The 18,752-nt window shown below is 44.1% G+C and overlaps 1 protein-coding gene and 1 pseudogene across 1 annotated transcript; one reads left to right on the plus strand and one right to left on the minus strand.

Moving 5' to 3' along the window:
* Positions 1-591: 591 nt before the first annotated feature.
* LOC112240004 lies at positions 592-1,501 on the minus strand (annotated as a pseudogene).
* Positions 1,502-3,058: 1,557 nt separating this feature from the next.
* Positions 3,059-18,703, plus strand: LOC112240005 (succinate dehydrogenase [ubiquinone] flavoprotein subunit, mitochondrial-like). The gene is made up of 15 exons (XM_042295165.1): positions 3,059-3,210; positions 4,409-4,486; positions 4,710-4,871; positions 6,310-6,453; positions 7,878-8,042; positions 8,200-8,348; positions 9,019-9,143; positions 9,499-9,667; positions 11,836-12,031; positions 12,228-12,402; positions 12,602-12,720; positions 12,872-12,983; positions 15,785-15,915; positions 16,208-16,321; positions 18,146-18,703. Exons 1-15 carry the CDS (start codon positions 3,151-3,153, stop codon positions 18,230-18,232), a joined length of 1,986 nt encoding a protein of 661 aa, XP_042151099.1. The 5' UTR covers positions 3,059-3,150; the 3' UTR covers positions 18,233-18,703.
* The last annotated feature ends 49 nt before the right edge of the window (positions 18,704-18,752 follow it).

Here is an 18,752-nt window from a genome sequence, read left to right on the forward strand (position 1 = left end):
CTGGCAAATATTGTTTTTCTAATGAGGTGAATATCATACAAACTCATTCATAGAATCTACCCTGTAAAAATCTTTATTATACACAGAATCAAAATAGCTATTGATAACAAATGTGTATTTTGTGGTTGTGACCCAAAGACTCTTGACCACTTATTTTGGGACTGTTCTTATGTCAGAAGATCTTAAAAGTGTTTGTGAGAAGATTTTATTTTAAAAGAAATGACTATGAATGTTAATCTAAGAGACTCTGATATTGTGTTTTATTTTGATCCAAATGATATGGACCCTGATTTAACTTTCATTGTTAATCTTTTTAAAAGTTTTCATGGCAGATTCTTTAAGCATAAAGTGGGCAGAGAAAATCCCCTCTTCGCATTGTTTAAGAATTGAAATATTATTTTGAAATGAGCAGGAAGTGTAAAAACAAAAAAAGCAATATGTACCATAAAACATTTTGCCAAATTGAAAATGTATCTCGATATGTAATACCCGTCTGTTAGGTTTATGTACTCTTGTTTGTATATTTCTGGTCTTGTATTTGTTTTAATAACAAGAAAAATATGAATAAAATAAAATGTAAATAAACTGATATACAGTGTCAGTCTGGTACTTTATTTTGCGTAACCCATAAACATGCAGATTTGAGATATAAGATGGAAAAAGGCAGTACATGATAGGATTCTATTGGTCATGCAAATACCATTTTAGATTCAATAAGTGCTTTACACAGTTTACCATATTGTTCAGCTAAAGAATGGTGAAGTTCAGACTGCCCTATACACATTTTGGAATTCAACAACAGTGATTTTCTGTCCTAATTTAAATTTTTCCCCCTTCCTCATTTGACCTATTACACATCATTAATAAATATCAGTTTGAAGCATAATCCCAGATACATCATAGATTGCTAGACTGTGTTTCCAACAACGTGGCCTCTGCTCTCCTGTGTTTCTGTAGTGTGACCTGCAGCTGCCAGTATCTGAGCTATCGTTCTTGCGCTTGTCCATGTTCAGGGACTGTGCACAATGGAGGTCATTTTTAAAGATGTTTTTAAAGCCGGCCTCCATGTCCAGCTGGGCGAGAGCCTGTTCCCTGCCAGCACGTCCATCTCCATTTCCAGCCTCTTCTCCCAGGACACCAGGATGCTGTAGAAAGCCTCCTGCCTCTTCACCAGATCCTCCTTCACCTCCCTCAGAGCAGCCACAGCCCCTCGGTGCCACTCTCTCTCCCTCTCCAGAGCCATGTGGAAGAGGGCCCTAGCGCCGGCTCTTCTCCCCAGTTAGGGATTCCTGCTCCTGGCTAAGCCTACTGCATTCCTCCATCAGCTGCTGGCTCTGGGAGGCTATGGCCTGGCGGTAGCCCTGCACGCGGTTCTTCTTCTTCTCCAGGTGGACGCCTTCCATCGGTTCTCTCTCAGTGTCTCCTTGTACTTCAGCTCAATGTCATCAAGGATAGCCTGAAAGCACTTGTCGGACCTCCCTCTGTGACTCCCTGGAACAGATCAACTCTGAAAGATGGACACATTTAGCTTGTTGTCTGTTACCCATGCCTTACAAGTTATGGAATGTTGCCACTTGTTCAGACCTTATCTTACCAAATGAGAGTAAGGAACATTTGTCATCTGACATGCCAATCTTGGATTGCAGGAAGTGCATTGAGATAGTTAATGCATTTAATAAGACATCAACAGCACAGTACATATTCATTGGCCTAAAATGGATGTCTGTAAACTGAGCACAGTGGCCTTCTCATAGCAAAGTAAGGTTGAGTCAGCAACGGTACACGTAATTAACTTATATCTAGTCAACAGACAAGCTGCTCTGTGCTCCCGCAGAGGTCCTTGAGCATGCAGCTTGTGTATATGTAATACAGTACGGAAGGCAGGTAGGTCAATCATGGGCATTAGTAGGGCGTAATTCCACTTGTTCCCATTGCCGCTACTCCGGCCTGAGACTTCCTTAATATTCGAGATCGCACACCAGCTGTTACTGACAAATAGACCCAGACCACCGCCCCTTGTCTTACCTGGGGTAGCTGTTGTGTCTGGGAAAACCCAGCCGACTGTATATTATCCATGTCGTCGTTCAGGCACAACTCTGTGATATTACAGTTTTTAATGTCCCGTTATTAGGATAGTCTTGAACGGAGCTCTTCCAGTTTATTCTCCAGTGATTGCACGTCGTCCTATTGGACGGATGGTACAGGGGGATAACACAGTCACCGACAAATTCTCACAAGGCATCCGGATCTGCAGCCTCTGAGTCTGTCTCCTCTTCATGCGAATGACAGGGATTTGGGCCTCGTCCGGGAGCAGCAGTATTTCCTTAGCGTCAGGTTGTTCGTCTGGCCTGCAGAGGTAGCATACAGAAAATTCAATGAGCGTTATCATCTCCGACTAATGTGAATGGGCAGCTCACCATAATAGAGTTAACTGCTCTGGTAACGTTATAAGAACACAATCATGAAACAATTTATTAACGTACAAATGGGGTAATTTCTGCAAAATGACCACATCATTCAGAATTGAGGGGGCATATCTTTACTGAAGATACACTACACAGTTGACAGATGTGGTTGACTGCCAAGCTATAACTGTCATAGCAAGGATATCGATCACACAAACACAATTTTGCAAAGGAAGGTTTTGCCTCATTATCTTGACAACTAGCTTTGTTTTGGAAATGCTAATCTGTCTCAATATATTATGCATTCAATTCCATTCAAAGCAATTTAGTAAAACATATTTACCAAAAGGATAGCATGGATTAAATAACCTTGCAGATAGATACCTTTATGTTCAAGAATGTCTCTTCAATCGAACCTCAATCGTCTCTCTTATGAAAATAAACATTCCGTAATTTCCCACCTAGAATCCGCAGAGGGGAGTTAAAATGTTGTTAATTTAGATATCGTCAATATAATGACGGAAATCGAATTATTTTTGTTGTAAAATATGAAATCCTTTACATATAAATTACTTGACTATATAATGAATTCTGTATTTCATCAATGAGGATTATTTATTTTTCCCTTGACGAAATGAAACCCTCTCTTCAGATGGTATACTCCGGCACCGGCATAAACTGGGACCCAAGACGTGTCAGAGGGGTTTGGTAACGTTGATTTTATCAGACGAAACGAGTAACCATCATGGCTGCGGTGTGTACTGCCTCCCGTGTCCTCGCCAAAAAGGTGCTGTCAGCCAAGGCGGTAAGTATTTGGAAACAAACTTTTGCTGTAGAATATCACTATGACCTACTTTATATGTTGACTTCGTGAATGTGTTCATATGAGCTGGTATTCGCAGCATCAGCCGGTAATGATGGTTCACCATTGCTGTGGTTTCGTAACGTAGCTAACGTTAGCTACTGTAGCTATTATTTTCTATACGATACGCAGAGGGAGCTAGCTTCGTTTCTGTCGCAGTTTCAATGTTGTCATTCTACGTTTCCATAGCAAATCGATTCTGACGAATAACTTGATTTAATATACTTTTCATTTTGCTTAATTATTGCGGTTGGGTTGATTCTTACGGTAGCCATAAACATCAGTGCATTGAAGGTCAAGCAAGGCAAGTTACTTAAGAATCTGTGGCTAGTTCCCAGTGGGCGAATTCGTTTTGCATGGCCCGGTGCCACTAGTAGGCGGTGTTTTGATATTTGCGACAATTCCATTGGCCCTAGGGAGAAATCTCCACTCACCGGGGCACCGGGCCATGCAAAACGAACTGTTGGCTGAGTTTGTGTTGTCAGTCAGTCACTGATTTATTTATTTTAATCACAAATAATGTCTCGACTGTTTTGAATGCATGCTGTGTTTTTAAGACGGGATTTGAGATTGGTTGCGGAAGAAAAAGCAAATAAGTGTTTTGTTTAGGTGGGAGGAAGTGAGGGTAATCTACGATACCAGAGACGTTTACCTAAATTAGCTATATGATTTTGAAATCTATATTTGTCACGACGTAATGTAAATGAATCTGAACTCTCCTACACATTCGTCTGTGTTTACACATATACAAATATGTATCTCTCCTCTCAGAAATATTGGTTGGAATGCTTTTATGAAGAACTATTATGCATGTTGTGTAGTGATTAAAAAAATATATTTTTAAACACTCAACTAGACAACTTTGTTGCTGCATTGTTCTCACCTTATGTCACAATCAGCTGGATGGGTTTCTGCTGCATTTGAAAACAGTGAGCAAACTAGACTAACTTTAGAGACCCATAGTAAAGGTTTACATTAACTTGAAGAAAAAAAGCCATTGCCATTGTGTGGATTAGCCTAGTGTTTTTAAGCAAGTACTTAAGTACTTACTTAACCGAGTACTTGCATCAATAGCAAAAGCATAACCTATGATTTAGGCCTATATTGACCTACCCTCCCCTCCCCTCCCCTCCCCATTTAGATTCCGGCAGTATCCCAGAGCTCCAGGAAGCTCCACTTCTCAGTCTATGGGAAGAACAACTCTAAAGTATCAGATGGCGTAAGTCTGCAAACTCCCATGTTCATCATTGACAGTACTATATGAAATTATTCAATATATTATTTTTTTTGCACAAACTATATTGACTTTTTAAATTTGTATTTGTCTCAGTGCTTGTAGAGGCAATTTGTATACATTTGTATGAACAAAACTCTTAACTAGAGAGAATACTGAAAAACACTGAAATGCAGCTCTGTTTTGTTTTGTTGGCTGTTGTTTGCAGATGTCCACACAGTACCCTGTGGTAGACCATGAGTTTGATGCAGTGGTAGTGGGTGCCGGCGGAGCAGGGCTTCGTGCTGCTTTCGGTCTGTCTGAGGCTGGCTTCAACACAGCTTGTGTCACAAAGCTGTTCCCCACCAGGTCACACACGGTGGCTGCACAGGTAGGTCAAGTTATATCTACAAGAATCAATAGAATGTGACCATGTCACAGGAGGGGATATGACAGATTGTCCCCTTTTTAACCTCTCTAGGGTATGTGGGTACGCTAGCGTCCCACCTGGCCAACATCCAGTGAGATTGCAGAGCGCCAAATTCAAATACAGAAATACTCATTATAAAAATTCAGAACCTATACAACTATTTTACAAAGGTTTAAAGATGAACTTCTTGTGAATCCAACCACGGTATCAGATTTTAAAAATGCTTTACGGCGAAAGCCGTTTAGGATTATTTGAGAACATAGCCCAGCAGACAAATCATTACAAACAGTAACCAGCCAAGTAGAAGAGTTACGCAAGTCAGAAAGAGATAAAAATGAATCACTTACCTTTGATGATCTTCATATAGTTGCACTCAGAAGACATTCATTTATTCAATAAATGTTCCTTTTGTTTGATAGTCTCTCTTTATATCCGAAAACCTCTGTTTTGTTCGCGTTTTCTTCAGTAATCCACAGGCTCAAACGCAGTCACAACAGACAGACAAAAAAATCCAAATTGTATCCGTGAAGTTCCTAGAAACATGTCAAACAATGTTTATATTCAATCCTCAGGTTGTTTTTAGCCTAAATAATCGATAATATTTCAACCAGACAATAACGCAGTCAATATAAAAGGTAAACAAGAAAGGCACTCTCTCGGTCGCGCACATGAAAAAGCTCTGTGACATGGCAGGGACCTGTCATTGAGACTGCTCTTACTCCCTCATTTTTCAGAATACAAGCCTGAAACCATTTCTAAAGACTGTTGACATCTAGTGGAAGGCATAGGAACTGCAATTTGAGTCGTAAGTCAATGGATGCTGTAATGGCATTGAATAGAAAACTACAACAAACAAAAAAAATCCTACTTCCTGAATGGATTTTTCTCAGGTTTTCGCCTGCCAAATCAGTTCTGTTATACTCAGACATTATTCTAACAGTTTTGGAAACTTTAGTGTTTTCTATCCAAATCTACTAATTATATGCATATCATTTCTTCCGGTGCCTGAGTAAAAGGCAGTTTAATTTGGGCACGCTTTTCATCCAAAATTCCAAATGCTGCCCCCTACCCTAGAGAAGTTAAGTGTAGTGTTGCATTTTTAACTGTTCATTAAAATGAGGCCACTTTCGCTCTGTCCATGGAAGGCAGCAATGCCATTTTAAAGTCCCAATGAATGAATCATATCCCACTGCAGTGGCGTTATCAGCCACCTTAATGTGTTACACTTGTATTAAGCCTAACTCCATGCAGTCTCGATATAAAGCCGTCCAAAGTTCATGCTGATCATGCACTTTGAAACTGCCGTTGACGCACTCTCTGCACTGACAAAATGCCCATTATTCCTTTAAGATTATTTATCTTTCTCCCAGTGGTCCTAAACAGTTGTTTTTGCATTTAGGGTGGGATCAACGCAGCCCTTGGAAACATGGAGGGAGATGATTGGAGGTGGCACTTCTATGACACGGTGAAGGGATCTGATTGGCTGGGAGACCAGGACGCCATCCACTACATGACAGAGCAGGCTCCACATGCTGTGGTGGAGGTGACACACACATACACACACACACACACACACCACACACACACAGAATAACTTAAATTAAACTATGCCTCTGACAGTTCTTCTATAGCAAATATTGCCCTGTATGGAAACCTAACCAACAGCCTCTTGAAAGGGGAGGTGGAAGAAGGGTCCATCGGGGGAATGTGGCCTGCTAACAGGGGAGGTGGAATAAGGGTCCATTGGGGGAATGTGGCCTGCTAACAGGGGAGGTGGAAGAAGGGTCCATTGGGGGAATGTGGCCTGCTAACAGGGGAGGTGGCCTGCTAACAGGGGAGGTGGAATAAGGGTCCATTGGGGGAATGTGGCCTGCTAACAGGGGAGGTGGAATAAGGGTCCATTGGGGGAACGTGACCTGCTAACAGGGGAGGTGGCCTGCTAACAGGGGAGGTGAAAGAAGGGTCCATTGGGGGAATGTGGCCTGCTAACAGGGGAGGTGGCCTGCTAACAGGGGAGGTGGAAGAAGGGTCCATCAGGGGAATGTGGCCTGCTAACAGGGGAGGTGGAAGAAGGGTCCATTGGGGGAATGTGGCCTGCTAACAGGGGAGGTGGCCTGCTAACAGGGGAGGTGGAAGAAGGGTCCGTCAGGGGGAATGTGGCCTGCTAACAGGGGAATGTGGCCTGCTAACAGGGGGAATGTGGCCTGCTAACAGGGGAATGTGGCCTGCTAACAGGGGAATGTGGCCTGCTAACAGGGGAATGTGGCCTGCTAACAGGGGAGGTGGAAGAAGGGTCCGTCAGGGGAATGTGGCCTGCTAACAGGGAGGTGGAAGAAGGGTCCGTCAGGGGGAATGTGGCCTGCTAACAGGGGAATGTGGCCTGCTAACAGGGGAGGTGGAAGAAGGGTCCGTCAGGGGAATGTGGCCTGCTAACAGGGGAATGTGGCCTGCTAACAGGGGAGGTGGAAGAAGGGTCCGTCAGGGGAATGTGGCCTGCTAACAGGGGAATGTGGCCTGCTAACAGGGGAGGTGGAAGAAGGGTCCATTCTAAAAGACCTGCAGTAGAACTCAAGGGCCCCTCATACTTGGACTCTTCATGGGATGTCCTTTTTCATACCTTCTGATGTATCCAAACAAGTGGAAGTGGCCTTTCAATGCCCTTAATCTGTTCTGCAATGTTGCATAGCTGCCTTTTTGTAGACTTAAACAATTTGATTTAATACATTTTGTGTAATTCAATATTGAGCTAAAATGCAAGTGTAATTATGTAGCCTCTACTTTTGGGGGGGATTCAGTTGAAATCCCCTTAATCACAAAGGATTGGCACAACATCACCACAAACACTGATAGGCTGATCAAATTAAAACATTCATGTATTATTTCTTAGCTAACTTAATTTGTCTAGCTTCCTGTTATGAAAATAACTGTTGTGAAGCAGCGAGTTGACGTTTTTTTTTGTGTCCCCAGCTGGAGAACTTTGGCATGCCCTTCAGCCGTACCGAGGATGGTAAAATCTACCAGAGGGCTTTTGGAGGCCAGAGTCTGAAGTTTGGCAAGGGAGGCCAGGCCCACCGGTGTTGCTGCGTAGCTGACAGAACTGGCCACTCCCTCCTGCACACACTCTACGGACGAGTACGTCACACTCTCTGGACTCTAAATCTCATAATTCACCACTTGCAATCCTCTGAATCCCCTTTTGCTGACACACTGCTTTTAGAATCTCAAATTCTGGCCTGTTTTTGCCAGTCGGTCATCTATCATTCTTCTTCTATGCTTCTCACTATTTTAGTCTCTGAGGTACGACACCAGCTACTTTGTGGAGTACTTTGCCCTGGACCTGCTGATGGAGGATGGAGAATGCAAGGGAGTAATTGCTCTGTGTATGGAGGACGGATCGATCCACCGCTTCAGATCCAAGAACACGGTCATCGCCACAGGGTATGTATTCAGATCCAAGAACGGTCATCTCCACAGGGTATGTATTCAGGTCCAAGAACAGTCATCACCACAGGGTATGTATTCAGGTCCAAGAACGGTCATCTCCACAGGGTATGTATTCAGGTCCAAGAACAGTCATCACCACAGGGTATGTATTCAGGTCCAAGAACGGTCATCTCCACAGGGTATGTATTCAGGTCCAAGAACAGTCATCACCACAGGGTATGTATTCAGGTCCAAGAACGGTCATCGCCACAGGGTATGTATCTGTCTCTGTGTCGGGTGTTTCTGTTGTGAATAAGTATAGTTAGAAGACTTTTAAATTTATTTTACCTTTATTTAACTAGGCAAGTCAGTTAAGAACAAATTCTTATTTTCAATGACGGCCTAGGAACAGTGGGTTAACTGCCTGTTCAGGGGCAGAACGACAGATTTGTACCTTGTCAGCTCGGGGATTTGAACTTGCAACCTTCCGGTTACTAGTCCAATGCTCTAACCACTAGGCTACCTAATTAATTTGGGTGTGTGAGCTTTGTTTTACCAGTTATACCCAGTTTAGAACGTTAACTTTTTAACAATTCGCACCTGAACAGAAGGTGCCTCCTTGATGACAATTTAAAGTGCTCCTATTGTGCCCTGATTCTTACTCCTGCCTCTCTGCTCGATCTAGTGGTTATGGCCGTACCTACTTCAGCTGCACCTCAGCCCACACCAGCACAGGAGACGGTAATGCCATGGTGACCCGTGCAGGCCTTCCCTGCCAAGACCTGGAGTTTGTCCAGTTCCACCCTACAGGTCAGTCCCATATCGGATTGGCAATACAGGCCTGTCTGCTAGGGAATGGACTTATGAGATGAAAATAACATTTTAAATAAAACATTTATTGGAGAAGACTGGATTAGCGCTCAGAATAGGCCTATCAGAGGTGTCGTCTTGAAAATGTTTCTGTGTAACTGTAACTGCTGAATAATCCTGTGTGTTTCATAACATAGTATTGTTGATGTCGGATAAGTCAATCACATGGTGATGTAAGTCAGAGGGCTGGCAGACTAACCCTTTACATACTGTGGCTACATAATCATACTATAAATGTCATTGGGTGTGAAGTGCCCTCCCTCAGTGCTGATTTCATATAACGTTATCCCTCTAGGCATCTATGGAGCCGGCTGTCTGATCACAGAGGGTTGCCGTGGTGAGGGAGGAATCCTCATCAACAGTGAGGGTGAGCGCTTTATGGAACGGTACGCTCCTAACGCCAAGGACCTGGCCTCCAGAGACGTGGTGTCCCGCTCCATTACCATCGAGATTCGAGAGGGCAGGTAAGATCACCGCCAAGGCCCACCGTCTTCCCTGAGCAACCCACAGAATCATTGCACTGGATAACTGATACATACAGTTATCCAATATAACTGATACATACATTTAGGCTTGCCCTGACATACTTTGTTAGGGCAAGCCTAAATAAGTTCAGGGGTAAAAATTTGCTGAACAAGTCTCATAATAAGTTGCATTGACTCACTGTGTCTAATCATATTTGAGTTACTACCTCATGTCTGTAACCCACACATACAATTATCTATGAGGTCCCTTAGTTGAGCAGTGAATTTCAAACACAGATTAAATCTCAAAGACCGGGGAGATTTTCCAATGCCTTGCAAAGAAGGGCACCTATTGGTAGATGGGTAAAACAAAAAGCAGATATTTAATTTCTCTTTGAACATGGTGAAGTTATTAATTGCACTTTGGATGGTGTATCAATACACCCAGTCACTACAAAGATACAGGCGTCCTTCCTAACTCATTTGCCGGAGAGGAAGGAAACTGCTCAGGGATTTCAACATGAGGACAAGGGTGACTTTAAAACAGTTTGAGTTTAATTGCTGTGATAAGACCAAATCTGAGGATAGATCAACACCATTGTAGTTACTCCACAATACTAACCTAAATGACAGAGTGAAAAGAAGGAAGCCTGTACAGAATACAACTGTTCCAAAGCATGCATCATGGTGGCAATAAGGCACTAAAGTAAAACTGCACAAAAATGTGGCAAAGAAATTAGCTTTATGTCCTAAATACAAAGCGGTATGTTTAGGGCAAACACAACACTGAATACCACTCTTCATATTTCTAAGCATAGTAGTGGCTGCATCATGTTATGGGTATGCTTGTCAATCGGCAAGGACTAGGGAGTTTTTTTTACGACAAAAAGAGAGAATAGAGCTAAGCACAGGTAAAAACCTGGTTGTCTGCTTTCACACATACTGGTAGACAAATTAACCTTTCAGCAGGACAATAACCTAAAACACAAGGCCAAATAGACACTGGAGTTGCTTACCAAGATGACATTGAACGTTCCTGAGTGGCATAGTTACAGTTTAGACTTAAATCGGCTTGAAAATCTATGGCAAGACTTGAAAATGGTTGTCTAGCAATGATCAACAACCAAATTGACAGAGCTTGAAGAATTATTTAGAAGAATAATATGCAAATATTATACAATCCAGGTGTGGAAAGCCTTACACAGAAAGACTCACAGCTGTAATCACTGGCAAAGATGATTCTAACGTATTGGGTGTTAACACTTACATTAGACATCTGTATTTCATTTTGAATAAATTAGCAATTTCGCTTTGTTCGCTTTGTCATTATGGGGTATTGTGTGTAGATGGGTGATGTTTTTAAAATATTTTTAGCAATTTTGAATTCAGGCTGTAACACAACAAAATGTGGAATAAGTCAAGGGGTGTGAATACTTTCTGAAGGCACTGTATGTGGGACGCTGCATGCTCCGTGGCTGTCAGACCAGTGATTTGATATCGGCATACACTGTTTTAAAATAACCAGTCAAATGGCTTCAAATGGTCAATCTAGATCCATTTAAAATGCTTTGGTAAACTAAAATCGAGCTGCAAGAAATGCACTTGAATTTGGAAACAGGAAATTGAATTAATTTGTAATCTACCCCATAACTTCCAAATTCCAATGGGGATGATCCCACCTTGCTATGAGTTTCAGTTGTGAAAGACTACTGTCATGCCAACAGCCCTGTATCTGAGTGACCCAGAGAAACCCCACGTGAACCTGTCATGCCAACAGCCTTGTATCTGAGTGACCCAGAGAAACCCCACGTGAACCTGTCATGCCAACAGCCCTGTATCTGAGTGACCCAGAGAAACCCCACGTGAACCTGTCATGCCAACAGCCCTGTATCTGAGTGACCCAGAGAAACCCCACGTGAACCTGTCATGCCAACAGCCCTGTATCTGAGTGACCCAGAGAAACCCCACGTGAATCTGTCATGCCAACAGCCCTGTATCTGAGTGACCCAGAGAAACCCCACGTGAACCTGTCATGCCAACAGCCCTGTATCTGAGTGACCCAGAGAAACCCCACGTGAATCTGTCATGCCAACAGCCCTGTATCTGAGTGACCCAGAGAAACCCCACGTGAACCTGTCATGCTAACAGCCCTGTATATGTGTCCCTAGGGGATGTGGCCCAGAGAAGGACCATGCATACCTGCAGCTGCACCATCTCCCCCCACAGCAGCTGGCCACTCGTCTACCCGGCATCTCTGAGACCGCCATGATCTTCGCCGGTGTGGACGTCACCAAAGAGCCCATCCCCGTCCTGCCCACTGTACACTACAACATGGGAGGAATCCCCACCAACTACAGGGGACAGGTAACTAGCAGTACCCATAACCAAATAAATGCACTAGATCTGCATATTTTTCTTTTTAAAAGTCCTGTTGAATAACTCTAAAATAAGTAGACGGATACAATGAGAGCTCTGTGTAGAGTCTTAACTGGGTCTCCCCTAGTTTGATTACATTAAACCTTTTTATTATATAGTTATTTACTGTCCTGTTCTCCCACAGGTCATCACCCACACAACCGAGGAGGGTGATAAGGTGGTGCCAGGGCTGTTTGCCTGTGGCGAGGCCGCCTGTGCCAGTGTCCACGGTGCCAACCGTCTGGGAGCCAACTCCCTGCTGGATCTGGTGGTGTTTGGACGCGCTTGCGCTCACACAATCGCTGACATCTGCACTCCAGGTAACAACTTCATACTCTTTTTTTTTTTTTTTTTTCAAACCTTTGCCCTCAAGACAAAAATCACATGCATTAATGGATTGTCCCACCGCCTTTTCAATGTGAATGCTAAGACTCCCTTGAAAGATTAAACTGGATGAGTAACAGATTTCTAAATAGTTCAATACTTGTTTACAATCCTGGCAATGTGATGGTTCTGAAGGAGAGAAGCTCTCCCCCCTGAAGCCCAACGCAGGAGAGGAGTCTGTGGCCAACCTGGACAAGCTGAGGTTTGCTGATGGCAACATGAGGACCTCTGAGATCAGAGTGAACATGCAGAAGGTATGGATCCTAAAAACTGGATTGGGGATGTCTTAACATCCATAATAGGGAATTGACCTTGGATGTTTGTCCAAAGTACAGGTAATGGGCTTTAATGAGGACTTGTACAGTACCGTCTTCTCTAAGCATGTGTCCCCCTCTCCGCTGTCAGACCATGCAGAACCACGCTGCTGTGTTCCGTACCGGCAAGGTCCTGAAGGAGGGATGTGACAAGATGGACGCCGTCTACCAAACCCTGGACGACATCAAGACCTTCGACAGAGGTCAGCATGTCTGCTGATGTGATAAGAATAGACTTTCAATTGCTCCTTTTAACAGAGGCCGATCTTGTTGGGCTTGGTTGTAAAAACGTCAAACATGATGTATGACGTAAAGATGTTCTGTAGCACTCTGTCCCCCTCAGGTATACACTCTGTCCCCCTCAGGTATACACTCTGTCCCCCTCAGGTATACACTCTGTCCCCCTCAGGTATACACTCTGTCCCCCTCAGGTATACACTCTGTCCCCCTCAGGTATACACTCTGTCCCCCTCAGGTATACACTCTGTCCCCTCAGGTATACACTCTGTCCCCTCAGGTATACACTCTGTCCCCCTCAGGTATACACTCTGTCCCCTCAGGTATACACTCTGTCCCCCTCAGGTATACACTCTGTCCCCCTCAGGTATACACTCTGTCCCCCTCAGGTATACACTCTGTCTCCCTCAGGTATACACTCTCCCCTGTATACACTCTGTCTCCCTCAGGTATACACTCTGTCTCCCTCAGGTATACACTCTGTCCCCTCAGGTATACACTCTGTCTCCCTCAGGTATACACTCTGTCTCCCCTCAGGTATACACTCTGTCCCCCTCAGGTATACACTCCCTCAGGTCTCCCTCAGGTATACACTCTGTCTCCCTCAGGTATACACTCTGTCCCCTCAGGTATACACTCTGTCCCCCTCAGGTATACACTCTGTCCCCCTCAGGTATACACTCTGTCCCCCTCAGGTATACACTCTGTCCCCCTCAGGTATACACTCTGTCCCCCTCAGGTATACACTCTGTCCCCCTCAGGTATACACTCTGTCCCCTCAGGTATACACTCTGTCCCCCTCAGGTATACACTCTGTCTCCCCTGTATACACTCTGTCTCCCTCAGGTATACACTCTGTCCCCCTGTCTCCCTCAGGTATACACTCCCTGTCTCCCTCAGGTATACACTCTGTCTCCCTCAGGTATACACTCTGTCCCCTCAGGTATACACTCTGTCCCCTCAGGTATACACTCTGTCCCCTCAGGTATACACTCTGTCTCCCCTCAGGTATACACTCCCTGTCTCCCTCAGGTATACACTCTGTCTCCCTCAGGTATACACTCTGTCTCCCTCAGGTATACACTCTGTCTCCCTCAGGTATACACTCTGTCTCCCTCAGGTATACACTCTGTCTCCCTCAGGTATACACTCCCTCAGGTATACACTCTGTCCCCCTCAGGTATACACTCTGTCTCCCTCCCCTCAGGTATACACTCCCTCAGGTATACACTCTGTCCCCTCAGGTATACACTCTGTCCCCTCAGGTATACACTCTGTCCCCCTCAGGTATACACTCTGTCTCCCTCAGGTATACACTCTGTCCCCTCAGGTATACACTCTGTCCCCTCAGGTATACACTCTGTCCCCCTCAGGTATACACTCTGTCTCCCTCAGGTATACACTCTGTCTCCCTCCCCCTCAGGTATACACTCTGTCCCCCTCAGGTATACACTCTGTCCCCCTCAGGTATACACTCTGTCCCCCTCAGGTATACACTCTGTCCCCCTCCCCTCTGTATACACTCTGTCCCCCTCAGGTATACACTCTGTCCCCTCAGGTATACACTCTGTCTCCCTCAGGTATACACTCTGTCTCCCTCAGGTATACACTCTGTCTCCCTCAGGTATACACTCTGTCTCCCTCAGGTATACACTCCCTGTCTCCCTCAGGTATACACTCTGTCTCCCTCAGGTATACACTCTGTCTCCCTCAGGTATACACTCTGTCTCCCTCAGGTATACACTCTGTCTCCCCTCAGGTATACACTCTGTCTCCCTCAGGTATACACTCTGGTATACACTCTGTCCCCTCAGGTATACACTCTGTCCCCCTCAGGTATACACTCTGTCCCTCAGGTATACACTCTGTCCCCTCAGGTATACACTCTGTCTGTCTCCCCTCAGGTATACACTCTGTCTCCCTCAGGTATACACTCTGTCTCCCTCAGGTATACACTCTGTCTCCCTCCCTCAGGTATACACTCTGTCTGTCTCCCCTCAGGTATACACTCTGTCTCCCTCAGGTATACACTCTGTATCTCTGTCTCCCCTCAGGTATACACTCTGTCTCCCTCAGGTATACACTCTGTCCCCCTCAGGTATACACTCTGTCTCCTCCTCCTCCTCCCCTCAGGTATACACTCTGTCCCCTCAGGTATACACTCTGTCTCCCTCAGGTATACACTCCCTGTCTCCCTCAGGTATACACTCTGTCTCCCTCAGGTATACACTCTGTCTCCCTCAGGTATACACTCTGTCTCCCTCAGGTATACACTCTGTCTCCCTCAGGTATACACTCTGTCTCCCTCAGGTATACACTCTGTCTCCCTCAGGTATACACTCTGTCTCCCTCAGGTATACACTCTGTCTCCCTCAGGTATACACTCTGTCTCCCTCAGGTATACACTCTGTCTCCCTCAGGTATACACTCTGTCTCCCTCAGGTATACACTCTGTCTCCCTCAGGTATACACTCTGTCTCCCTCAGGTATACACTCTGGCTCCCTCAGGTATACACTCTGGCTCCCTCAGGTATACACTCTGTCTCCCTCAGGTATACACTCTGGCTCCCTCAGGTATACACTCTGGCTCCCTCAGGTATACACTCTGGCTCCCTCAGGTATACACTCTACACTCTGTCTCCCTCCCTCAGGTATACACTCTGTCTCCCTCAGGTATACACTCTGTCTCCCTCAGGTATACACTCTGTCTCCCTCAGGTATACACTCTGTCTCCCTCAGGTATTCACTCTGTCTCCCTCCCCCTCAGGTATTGTGTGGAACACTGACCTGGTGGAGACCCTGGAGCTGCAGAACCTTATGCTGAATGCTGTGCAGACCATCAACTCTGCCGAGCAGCGCCAGGAGAGCAGGGGAGCCCACTCCAGAGAGGACTTCAAGGTAAGAACTGAAGACACAAACCACTCCTATACTAGCCTGGTCTGCAGTGACAATTTACTGAAGAAACAAACTACTCCTATACAAGCCCGGTCCGCAATGAACATGTTGTGTCTGGTAAAGTGAGATTTACTTCTATGCATCCAATGGTTGCATTTTTCTTCACAGTAGGGGTCTCGATATGCTTTTGTGTAGACATCTACCATAAAACAACTATAGGCGCAGTCTCTCCAGCAGTAGTTGTAACAGTATGTAGACTGGTGTCATTCTGAAAGAGGCCTATTTAACATTGCAGGACCGTATGGATGAGCTGGACTATGCCAAGCCTCTGGCAGGACAGGTCAGGAAGCCCATTGAAGAGCACTGGAGGAAACACACCCTGTCTACTGTGGATCCGAAGACCGGGAAGGTAAACCCAAATTGATGCCTAATTTATATGTATTTATTTTATCTTTTACCAGGCAAGTCAGTTAAGAACTTATTTTCAATGATGGCCTAGGAACAGTGGGTTAACGGGGCAGAACGACAGATTTGTACCTTGTCAGCTCGGGGTTTGAACTTGCAACCTTCCGGTTACTAGTCCAACGCTCTAACCACTAGGCTACCCTGCTTTAACTTCATTTTTCTAAATATAAATGACAGGATTAATTGTAACTAGGGTTGGGTGGTATAACTGGGGAAGCCAAGCCAGTGGGGAAAAAAAGCCATATTACAACCTATGTGTTGTGATAATTGTGTTGCTCTATAACCTGTTACTTCATATGCCTTGACACTGTGATATAAAGTCAACCATTTGTTTCATCACAAAAGTAGAGAGCAGCATCTGTCCGGTGAAGTCGAGAAAACACATTGCATGTAACAAACAGTTAAAGGACCTACAGCATGGTCAATCAAGTTAATGTTGCTGACATTTTCACAACTATTGATTTAGAACCACAGATTTAGAACCACAGATTTAGAACCACAGATTTAGAACCACAGTTGCCGCAAGTCCAAATAGAAAAGAGGAGCTGCCTCCACTACTTGAGAACCATTTCAACTTCAACATCATCAAATCACCTCTGTTTTAGTCTAATAGTGACAACTAAAATATTACAAAAACAATGTAGTCCAATCAACGTAAGTGAAATGTGGCTATCCATGGCGCTGATTTCTGTGTGTGTGTAAGTAGAAAAACATGTTGATTCACCCTACTTGTAGAGAAATGACAATGCCATTCTCTTTCATGTTAGCGATGTGGTCTATGACTCTACACTTTTTTTTTGTCCTAGGCTACCTGGCTAAAATACTTGCTTTGCTAGTAGCCCAACTTGATTTCATGGGTAACGATTACCGAGCTAGTTTTAACATTAGCCTACTACATCTAGCTACATATTGAACTTGCATCCTTTCAGGCCAGAGACACAATGTATGAATTTAGGGTTAGATCAGAATCGCCGTTCTAATCATTGGCCAGTACAGATAATTAAGTAAAACCACATGTCCCTATCGCCATCCATGGCTAATTTAGGAAAGGGACAATTTTAGCCCACCGGAGGACAACCACACAACGAGATGCAACAATTCAAGTTTTCTGTCAATGACGTTTGGCTTGGTGTGATTGGTCTGAAGCCAGATCCAAACTGTCTTCCCTTGACACTGGGCCAGGACCATTTATAGCTGAGCTCACTCAGTTTAAGTCAACGCTGATTTGGTTATTGTATAAAACATTTTCAGCAAGGGAGGTCAAATGCTTGCTGGCTTCCCTTGCATTCAATGCTACGGGTGGCAACAATTACATTTTTTTGTTGATCAGACAGCATCGGATAAATGGTCTACACATACAGAGACCGGGTCAGTGAGATGATACATTCAGCCCTTTGCTAATTGAAGGAAAAATTATGAAATGCAGATGAAAAATTTATTTGTATATTTATTATAATATAATATTATTATAATTTTTTTTGGGGGGGGAAGCCTGGCCTCCCTTGGCATCTATGTCCTTATGTACATGCCACTGTAGTTAGATTCAACTTTATAGTTAGTCATAACAACTTTATAGTTAGTTCTAAGCAGTGGCGTAGCACCTCCTCCGGTCCCCAATCAAAAGCATACGTTTGTATACGCTATATCCCTCAAGCCTAATTGTAACATACGTTCATGCTTAACAGCAAAATCATTGCGGAGTCTAGGTACATGCCAATGTACATTGGCCATCACTCACTCATTTCTCCCTTCTGTGATTTTGTTACAGGTAACTCTGAAATACAGACCTGTTATTGATAACTCACTGGATGCAGAGGACTGTGCTGCTATCCCTCCCGCCATCCGTTCCTATTAAGCACCATATACCGATCCAATGCAGACTATTTTATTCATGATCAGAATGGATGCTTTTGCAGTTATCATTTATATGAAGTTTCAACTGGATTTTCCCTTTGCTCATAAATACTATATGTGGAAAATTTCATATGTTCAATAATAAACTGAAACTTATTGTAACCTTCAGAGAATTGTGCAAAATGGAGTGTTTTGTGTGTACTTTCAACTTTCACCACATTTGCTATAGTTCTTACAGGCAAATAAATACATATTTAATATTTAAATATTGAATGATTCTAGAAATCTGTGTAAAAAGAAAAGCATAATCACGATGAGGAGGAGGGGGGTGAACCATGTTTAAGATATCCACACACAATGCCAATACAATACTCAATTTGTTCATTCTGTCCTTTGCTCAACTGTATGTAAAGTTCTGTTCATCTTGCATGCTTAATGTGTTGATTTTATCTCAATAAAGATGCTCAAATAACTAAATTCCTCCTGTCTTAGTGATTGTAGGGCATCTCCACAATGCCATG

This window comes from Oncorhynchus tshawytscha, linkage group LG13 (assembly GCF_018296145.1).
Source record: "Oncorhynchus tshawytscha isolate Ot180627B linkage group LG13, Otsh_v2.0, whole genome shotgun sequence".
In the NCBI taxonomy this organism is placed as follows: Eukaryota; Metazoa; Chordata; class Actinopteri; order Salmoniformes; family Salmonidae; genus Oncorhynchus; species Oncorhynchus tshawytscha.